This window comes from Daktulosphaira vitifoliae, unplaced genomic scaffold, assembly GCF_025091365.1.
Source record: "Daktulosphaira vitifoliae isolate Bord-2020 unplaced genomic scaffold, ASM2509136v1 Scaffold_1, whole genome shotgun sequence".
Taxonomy (NCBI): Eukaryota; Metazoa; Arthropoda; class Insecta; order Hemiptera; family Phylloxeridae; genus Daktulosphaira; species Daktulosphaira vitifoliae.
The window spans coordinates 80,803,604-80,814,159 of NW_026099572.1; the positions used below are offsets into that span (position 1 = coordinate 80,803,604).

The 10,556-nt window shown below is 24.6% G+C and overlaps 2 protein-coding genes across 3 annotated transcripts; one reads left to right on the top strand and one right to left on the bottom strand.

Moving 5' to 3' along the window:
- The first annotated feature begins 32 nt into the window (after nucleotides 1–32).
- LOC126895648 (uncharacterized) lies at nucleotides 33–4,738 on the top strand. Its single transcript, XM_050667774.1, has 3 exons — nucleotides 33–321; nucleotides 3,898–4,010; nucleotides 4,251–4,738. The coding sequence occupies exons 1-3, from the start codon at nucleotides 283–285 to the stop codon at nucleotides 4,510–4,512; spliced, it is 414 nt and encodes a 137-aa protein (XP_050523731.1). The 5' UTR covers nucleotides 33–282; the 3' UTR covers nucleotides 4,513–4,738.
- A 1,643-nt stretch (nucleotides 4,739–6,381) lies between these two features.
- On the bottom strand, nucleotides 6,382–9,324 carry LOC126895644 (uncharacterized). Of its 2 annotated transcripts, none has more exons than XM_050667770.1 (4): nucleotides 9,224–9,324; nucleotides 7,356–7,748; nucleotides 7,127–7,284; nucleotides 6,382–7,053 (listed from the first exon to the last, which is right to left on the bottom strand). In XM_050667770.1, the coding sequence occupies exons 1-4, from the start codon at nucleotides 9,248–9,250 to the stop codon at nucleotides 6,645–6,647; spliced, it is 987 nt and encodes a 328-aa protein (XP_050523727.1). In that variant the 5' UTR covers nucleotides 9,251–9,324; the 3' UTR covers nucleotides 6,382–6,644. The 2 variants fall into 2 exon arrangements, with proteins under 2 accessions (XP_050523727.1, XP_050523726.1); XM_050667769.1 differs by having other exon boundaries at nucleotides 6,446–7,056.
- Nucleotides 9,325–10,556: the final 1,232 nt, after the last annotated feature.

The window sequence follows — 10,556 nt, forward strand, 5'->3', positions numbered from 1 at the left end:
TATAATGCGAGCAATGGCATTACAAAATTCTCCTTTTCTTGATATAAATAATAGTGTTCTTATTACAGTAGGTAACCGTGTTTATCGTTTTACTCGGATGCTTACCCCCAAGAACCTGATTCTATGATAGTCACCTAGTGACCGCTTAAAAAGAAAGTAATTTTAGTCTTAACGTAACTCTCGTGCTATCATGACTCTATCACAAGCTACAAAGCAAAAGAAAAATTTTAATAATAATTTTTAATTGAATTTTTTCTATTTTTTACAAATAATAAATTAAAAATGTGTATCTACAGAATATTGAATAAACCATATTTTATTGTGAGTATTTTTTAAGAATTTCAACATTTTATTTTATTTATACAAAATAAGTATTTTGTTTTAAATTATCTCATTTCATTTTTTTGTTCGATAAGTTCAATTTAACATAAATTGAAACAATTCAACATTTTATTTAATTATGTATGAAAGTATCATTGAGAATAAAAAACTAATTAAAATTATATACAACGCGTTATAAATATTTTATGCATTTTAAAGAAAAAATTATACTAACTTAAGAAATATTTTTATTAAACGTCAACGTTTAGGATTATGATTTTAATAAGCGTTTTCATTACCGAAATATTTACTCGGTGAAATTAAAAAAAAATTGTTTCATGACAATTATTTCGCTTTATAAGTTTTATTTAAAGAATAAAAACTTCATTTGCTTAAGTTTAGTTAAGAAATTATTAAATTAAGACCGCGTTTTTTTTTATGAATTTCCAAAATAGAATAAGAAACTACAATTAGTTTATATATTGTTTTACCGAAAATAATCTTTCATATTACGTAGTAAAACAATTATAATTGTACGTGTCGCTCGGTTTTCTTTAGATTTAGTTTGTAAAAGACATGATTTTAGTTTACTATGTCGTGTGGGCGCATTAAAACTCACATAAATTAAATCAATGAATCATCATTTTATTTAGAAATCAATGACATAAATTTGAACTTTCTCCAAGAGGAAGTTACGGTATAGAGGTCATAGTTCAAGGTCGCTAATGTAACTTTAAATGGATGCATTAAACCGGTACTAGGTTAAATAATGGTAATAATCCTAAAATCACAGTTTTATAATAATCAAAATCTATATTTGACCAATCCTATGTAATATAAAAGAAAAAATTTACTTATTTTAAACAAAGTTCTACGAAAGCCTAACTGATTTATAGTTACTGATCATTTTTTTATCAAAAAATTACGCCATCTATACATTTATATAATATAAATTATTGAAAAATAAAGTCAAAAGTCAATAAACTCGCGACTAACCAGTTTTGAATTTATAAGCTCTGATTTTTACGGCCTTAGGCTTATATTATCCTATCGTTGCATTGTCAGAGATATTTCATTAAAATTAATTCAAAATATTTTATTATGATCCGGTTTAGTGGTATAGATGCATATTATATAAAAAATTGAATTATTTCACGCCATATTTTTAAATATTAATAATATAGAAACATGTTATATTTTAATTAGAGCATTAACTTTATCATTGAATAGAATCAAAAAATATTATTCGAAACCCAACCTAACAGTAAACAGAATTCAAACTTATATTTAAGTATATATTAGGCACTTTAATAATTTGGATAATTTTAAATGCGTCAATCAAAATAACTAAAATTTTAAGTCTGAAATTCAGTTTAAAAATGCGTCAATTCAATTAATAATCATTGATTGAAGTTAATTTGGGTAATTTTGATTATCTTTAAAATTATACAAACTGAATTCCTTATGTTTGTACTCAACTTCAAACAGTTTGCATAATTAGAATACTCAAATATGAAATAACATTCCATTAGTAAAATTCTAACTAATTAACAAGTGTTTCATTATTATTCCTAATAAATATTCTTAAGCGCATTTGAAATAAATTTTTATGGCAAAAAAAATAGGAAATCTATGTCGCAGTTTTCCATTTTCACGTTAATTAGTTACTTTCAGGTAAAAAATTTCTCACTAAACTTTCTACCTAAAGCAATACATTTAATGGCTATTACTTTGAAAGGTTGCAAGTAATTTAAATGCAACTTTTATTATTCAATCAAAAAACGAACTTTTTACTATTTTACACTTCAAAAAATAAAAACTGTGAAATTTTCAAATTGAAAAATTATAAGATACATAATTTTTAAAAATAACTCGGTAATTTGTTTTTGACATAATAACTTGTCATAATATTATTGAAGAATTGTCTATAAATTATCATTTTGTACTATTTTATATATCCACGCACAAAACACCGTTAAAATCCATAAAAAGTATTTTTATATCATATTAATTAATACAAATAAAAAGGAAAAATTAAATATAAAAGTTAAAATAGTTTTAAAATGAAATATATCGCAAGGACCATACAAGTGATGGGTGAATAAGTTTTAAAAACAAAATTATTTGATCAGTTGTAAACGTTTATTTTTTGCACTAATATTAACATCGAATTTATTTAAAATACATATATCATTATTTATTTTACAATTTTTCATAAATACTTTAATATCTCAAATTACTTTCTACTAACAATACACAAAAAACTTTCGCTATTTATTCAAATCATGTTTTTTCAAGATTAGTATTTTAAAAAATTTAATTTTTTTCATTTTTATCTTCATGAATATTAATTGTGCATATATTTATATATTAATAAAAATATCATTGAAATCTTGAAAAATTGGACTCGTCTGATTGTTATTTAGGTATACGTATTTAAATTGGAAACTTTTTAAGCGTTCTCAACATCACACACTTGTACTCAAGTAGGCGTGACGCTACAGTACTTATACATAAAATAAATAAAAACGTTTTTAAGCGTTCAGAGGGCGTGAATTACTTTCTTACGACGTTTGGCACTACTGCATATGTTGATGATCAAGCTAATTAAGAATTACGATAAAACTAGACAAAGGTTTAAGAATTAAAGGAGCCTAGTTACTTTTTAAAATTAAAAATATATGTAAAATATTAATTCAAAACTAAAAATATTTAACTCAAAAAGCCACAAAAATACTAAAATTCGCGTGTATGTAATTCGGAAGCAATGTTACCATTTCCAGAAAAATACATACTGAGATAGTTACAGGCTTACTTATGAATATATCAAGTGTTAAATAAAAATTATTCTTGAACAAGATATACAATATCATAAGTTCTTTTACATAAATTTAATTTTGAAAATTTCCAAACAAAATTTGTGACATTTAAGTACTTCAAGTACTTTAAAGTATACTCAATATGTATTTTTTTTTGGTAATAGAAAAAAAATATGAGTTGAGATGTAATTAAAATTAAAAAAATAGGTTATATACTCCAATAAATTAAAATAATTTAATAAAACTTGTTTAGTAGCATTTTCAACCATTGTCAAAAAAGCATCAGAGATATAATTTAATCTAGTCTCGACTTTAGATGAAAAAATGTTGATTGTTTCCCGTTTAAAATACATTTAAATAAATAATTAGTTGTACTACTAATTAAGACGGTTTAAAAGATAATTCAAAAGTCTTATCGTCACGCCAAAAAAGATAATAATAGTAATAAAAGAAACTAGTTTTTTAACAAATTCTTAGACCTGAATATCAAGAATAATATGGTAAAATATCATAAAAATACAGTTAGCTTATTTAATTTCTGTTGTTCTATAAAAAAAAAATATTAAATTTTATATATATATATATATTTATTTAATTAGCATACTTCTGTTAAAATATACGTGATTTATAAATATTGTTAAAAGTTTGTTTTAATTTAAATTTTATAGTTTTATCGAATTTAACAGCTAAATAATTAGTAATTTAAAAATTTTATTTAAAAATATTGTCATAGTAATATTAAATATTTTTATTTAAGTTTACAGTCTTGTTAATTTGTTGTCTATATGCTCGCAATATAGAAGCTGGTACATATCCTTACAAAGCAAAAACAATGAAAACTCCCACAACCACAGTAATACCTGAAACAACGTAAGTAATTAAATAATACCAAGTATCACTTTTAATGATACAATAAATAGTAAAAAGTAAATAATCTGAATAATAAAATTAGGATGACTTTATACTCTGAGTAGTTATTGTTTTTCTCCGATTAAAACATTTTTAGACAAGTATTATTAAAAAATAATAATCAAAAATAATTAATCTCGTACACTGTACAAATTACAAAACGAGTATTTATTAATTAAGTTATGTGTATTTGGTTTACAGGACAGATGCTCCAGTGATGGCAAGAATATTTTTTTCGGCTTTAGGAGACTTTATTGAAGCTGTTCCTGTATTTCCAATTACTCTTAATGTACCAGATATGGTAACTGCTTTTAGCGGACTACTCTCTGGAATGGTTGGCTATATAACGGGAAGCAATGATAGTGGAGAATCTAAACCAAAGGACATTTTGAGAGTTATGGCAAAATTATACAGAACGATTGCTGTACAAGAAGATTTACATGACATAGAGTTTTTAACATAATATAATTTTAAACAAAACCATATTAGAATTAAAATGTAAATTGTTGTATAAATTAAATTATTTTTGTAAATTATTTCAAATATTTAATTAAGCTAATTAAAACCATTAACAATTCTTTATGTTAACGTGTTGTAAATAAGAAATCGAGAACAATTTTTTAAATACATTAGTAAGTTTGAAAGTGAATAAAAGTAGAAAAGTTTATCTTTAAATACGTTGATAATTTAGTTAATATATTTTTAAATAAAAATATTTATATATTTTATATTCCTTTTTAAAATATAAAAACATTTATGTTAATTATTTTTCTTTTTGAATATTGTCTTAATAATATTATTACTCAATCTAAAATTTGAATGTTCATTCTTTTTATTATTTTACTAATTTACCATTATTACATTTTTTCCTCGCTAAAAAATTATAATGTTGATTTTTACAATTATAAACTATTATCATTAATTATTTCCTATATTTTTATTCATCATGATCAATTTCATTACCTAGTCTTACAAGCCCTAAAGTCGTACACTGTTAGTAAAAAGTACTATGTATAGAGTGATCCATTTATCTAAAACCACTTAATTTTTCGTAAAATGAATACTTTAAAAATTTTGTTTCATGTATTTCTTGATTTATCAGATATTAATTACATTTTAGCAACATTCTTATAATTTGTAGGGATGTCAACTTTTTTTTTAACGGTAACATATATATTTAAGTAGCTTATAAAATAGGAAATGATTCTACTCAGAAATTGACAGGCTGATAAAAGATTTTGAACTAATATTTCGAAAATTATTAAAATTTTTACATATGGATAGGAGGAATAATGCGGTTAATAATAGTCTAATGATATAAATAATCATACCTTCAGTACATAATTAAAATCATTATAACTTCTAAAGTACTGGTTCATATTTTTTTATCGACCCATCATATTATTAATTAGATCATTTTCTATTTTATTAGCTAATTACATATTTATGTTATAGTTTAAAAGAGTAATGTTGTTCCTCCCTTATAACAAAGGACATTATAGTAAGACACAAAAGTTATAAGCCCTCATAACTTAGAGAAGAAATAATGATAGTGATAGAATAAGAAAAGTACTAAAATAAATAGTAATTAATAGCTGATAAATTAAGAAATATATGTAACATAAAAAACATTATTTTCAATATTATTTTTATTTTACGAGTAATTGAGTGGTTTATGATAAACGAATTACTTTTTATATCAGAGGAAATGAAAAGAGCTACAGCTGTTTAATTCCCTAGTATACGTCATTGCCTACAAATACAAATGATAATTAACATGAAGTAGTGTTTTTTCAATAGATTATCATAGATAACAATCGAATTATGTAAATTACTAATAATTGTATAATTGAAAATTTTTTCATTAAATAAATAAATACATTCTAGTTTTAATTAAAAATTCAAACTTCTTTATAAATTTGTCTATATTTAATTATGATGGTTTATTATAACAGTACTTTTTATACAAATACTACATTTTAACATTATAATTAATTTATTATTTTTCGTTATATTTTAAATAATTATTATATTGTCTTAAATACAATTATCTTATTACATATGTATCAATTTATTTTGATTTAAGATTAATATATTATGCTTATATGATTATCATAGAGCTATTTATTATCATATCTCACAAAAATAATTGTAATATACCATAATCATTAAATAAATATATGAGTACAAATAGTAGATATAATAAAATTTTCATTAAACTCAATCTAAAAAATTACAGCTAAATTTAACGAAAGTGACTATAATTTTAAAAGGAAATCATAAGTTTCTAAAAATTACTTAACTATAATTAATTTGAAAACAATGGTTTTAAATTAATTTAAAAAAAAAAATTTTAAAGCATTTTAAAAACTTAAAATGGAATAAAAAAATTTTTTTAATTAAAAATCAAATTTCATTTTTGATAAATAAGTGTAGTAAGATATCTTAATTTTGTGAATTACAAAAATAATGTTACAAATAATTTAAGAAATCAAAATAGAAAATTGATTTTTAAGAGCATGTATGTTTTTTAAAAATCTCTCTCATTTGAAAAATTCACTACAGCTCTCAAAGTTAATTCAATTACGCATAAATTTAAACTCTTTTAACATTTGACTTAAGTGGGACTAAACGATCACCAAACATCTTCATGGACTTTTTATCCCTAGAGTCAGCTTTTTTTGCATATTTATAACTACCGTCTGTACTCCATGCTATTCTCATTAAATTAGGATTATCTACAATAACCGAATCATCATCATACTCTTGTTCCTTCCAATCTGAATCATGGCTTAGTATATTTGCAGGTTTTGCAGTGGTAGAAATAATTGTAATAGATGCAGAGCTCGGAAGCGGCAGCGAAGTTGTATTTCCTAATACAGAACTATTGGATGTAGATCCATCAGAGGAGGCGATGACTTGTTCGTTTTCGTTACCTTGTAAAGATACATCACTACGTTGGTCGTCTTTAGGTTGATTATCATCCACTATGTGACCATTATCTCTACTTTAAAAATTGATGAAACTAGTTTACCGTTAAATGTTTTACTAAAATTATTCAGCTAAATTTATCTTACTTATTGTCGAACAAAGACGCTAATGTTTGCTGGTAGATTTGAAAGTGCTCATTCCTAGCCGCTTCTACTTCAGGTGTGTCTTGAATGTATCCAGAGTCAGAAGACATTATATTGTTACCTGTGATATGAAACCCGGCTCCTGTATCCCAGTATTGCGCCTATAAGTACCGTCAATAATTTTTTTATCGTTTGAACATTAACATTGTTGTACTACACATGGTACACGCACCTGTACTTGTTTTCCCATGGGGTCAGTGTAACTATATGACCCTCTCACCGTTCCGTCGGCACTTCTAGATTCTACTCTTGACTGGTCAGCTGTATTAAATCCGAATATAAATCTACCATCGGAATCTTGTGTCTGGAAATGTGACATTTCTAATGTATCTGCCAAACGTTGATTTTTAACCGGTGCCAAGGAGTTAGATACGACGGGTATGGGTTTAGCACTTATAATAGGCGGCATTCTAAAAACTGCGTAAGGGCTTAATCTTGGCACTATTGGTAAAACTGGCAAGTATGGTCCGGGAATAGGTTCAGATGATGGTCCTGGATTGCCCATGTAAATTGGATGTGATCGCATGCCATATTGAGCGTAAATAAATAGAATATTACCGAAAAACTGTGATAACATAAAAATTAAGGTATTAGTATAAAATTGGGTTAATCAAGATTTATTAGCCGCTCCAATATCTAACTGATATTTAAATATACAAGAAATATTTGCATGGCGTTCCGATTTATGATGTCTATTAACATAAGATCTACGTATTGTTGAAGGTTACAGGAAAACAACAATGGCTAGGGACCTAATATTATTCTTTCATTAACGACATATTATTTGGATAATGAAAATTGTTGAAGCATACAAAAGAGCTGATCGGACAAGCAATAAACATAATTAGATTCGGATTTAGTTCATTGAACTACCCCATGGTTAAATTCCCATCGGGTTGAGAAAGGCTCTCGGCAGACTAACTAGTCACAACACTATCAATTGCTTTTTGTGAGTTTATTACAGTCACGATGACATAAAGATTAACTAATTAAAGCTGAAAGCATTCCAAAAAAAATTTAAGTTGAGGTAGCTAATTTCTATTGTAGTTTATAAATTAGGTACTAAAAGTTTAATATCGTTATTTTATTTTGTATAGTCAAATTTGTTATGATATTTTATTTAAATTGTTTTCATAATATCTGATAATGCATTTTTTTTAAACTATGAACACTAAAAATGAAAATAAATTTGTATAACATACGCGGATAACTTATCCACGGAGAAAAACCTAATTGTGCTTAAAAACAATTATATCAGATTATGTCCATTATAATAAGCCTTAAGTTAAAAAAAAAGTATATATACAAAGTTTTAATAAACATTTTTTTCAAAAACTTATTATTAGTCAACAACGACTGAGATTTCATAAAATGTATTTAGTAATACTACAAATCATTCGAAATGCAACATAATAGAAAACAATTTTCAAACCAAACTCTAATGCAATTATTTAGCGTTATCTAATTAATTTGAGATGTTAATAGTAAAAAATATTTTTCTACTTAAAATCAAAAAATACGTTTTTCCAATTATTTAGGTTTTATGTCACTATTTTATAAACAAAATGATTCAATTTTCACATTGAAAACTTTTTAAGTGAGAATAGCGTTTGAATTAATTCAATCTGATTTTAAGTTTACCTAATTATTCTAAATTCAGTTTCGTTCAACTCCAAAAATTATTTTAGTTTAAACTTCTAGTTATATAAAATGCCATTATTATTTGATTGATTTTTTTTTTTAATAATCTATGTTTTTTATGGTTTTATTGTTAACATTTTTTTAAAAATAAATCTAAATTAAATGTTCCACATTTAAAAAATAATCTATGCAACTTTTTTATCTAATTAAAATGATTTGATCTATATACTTTTAATATAAAAATATTACATGATTTATCATAAAATACGTGTAATATANAATATAAAAATATTACATGATTTATCATAAAATGCGTGTAAATTATTAATATATAATGTAGCCAAAAGTAAATAATCAGAACTTGTTTTTTTTTTTATAACTGTTTTAAGATTTACTTACAATAGTGACAACGAACAAACGAATCATTTTGAAGGGTCGAACTGTTGTTGAAGCGTCTGCTGATGGTATCTCTCTGAATCAGTAACTGTCATCGGTCATTCCTTATATAGGTTCACAAGGTATCACTATCGATTTTCAATGGTATAACTAAGGTAATTTTGTGAGTCGGATTAGCTTTTTTCGTTTCATCTATTCATCAACATATACATGATTTAAGACAATTAACCGTTACGGATCGACGCGTTATTGGGGTGACTTAATAACTTAAACAATATAAATTCATTGCCCTTGGTTTTTACGTACTACTTCTATAGAAGAAAATGACGTAGAATTATGTATTGTAAATGTTCGGACTACATCGAAACTCACTATTGTGTGAGAATGCAAGTATTAACTGGAACTATATTTATCACTGGAATTTGCCACAGACAAAAATGTTTTTGTCAAAAAAATATACATAAATTATGGTCACTTTCTAAAAGCTAATAAATCAACTTTAACAATTTTTCTGGAGAGCAAAAATAAAATTTCCAATAGCATCTTACGCAAATCGTTATTTTTTAAATGCTTAACAAACCTTGTTAAAAATTTCTAGTAACTTTTTACCACTCGAAAGAGACACAATTTTCTCTGTATGTATAATTAAATTCTAAAAAAAAAAACATTTTTTGTTACATATTCACAAAAAATAGTACCATAAGATATTGTTATGCAAAGTACATGGCCTACATACGTTGAAAGATGTAACCACTATTTTTTAAATTATGTTGGAATAGGATTATGCCAACTCTTCAAATCGGATACTGAATTGTATACAATTTAAAATAGTTTACTTGGGGGCAAATTAATTTGTTTTAGAAATGGGGAGGAGACAAGTCAATGGAGTAAAAAGATTTTTAACAGGTTTAAAATGTAAACTATAAAATAATATTTTTTTATATATTTATTATACGATATCAAACATGTAACAGAAATATTTATTAATAAAATAACTGAAAAAACGCATTATATCCATACTAACTTTGCCTATAAATATTATTATTGTTTAATTTATTTATTTACAATTCTTATAAACATTTTAGTGGTGCAGTAGATTGTTACGATTAAAATGATAATGATAGCTCGCTATCCCAAACTAGCTCATTTAACGAATAATTAAAAAAAAAAATAAAGCAAAATATTCAGTAGGTTAAAAATGATTAAATTTGTCGAAACGCTACACACCACCTTATTTGATAATCAATGAAAAATAGTAACTAGAAATTGAGAATATTTTTTAAGTTTTAAATTGTTGTTATTGATACAAATTAGGAAGACAGGAGCAAATAAGTTT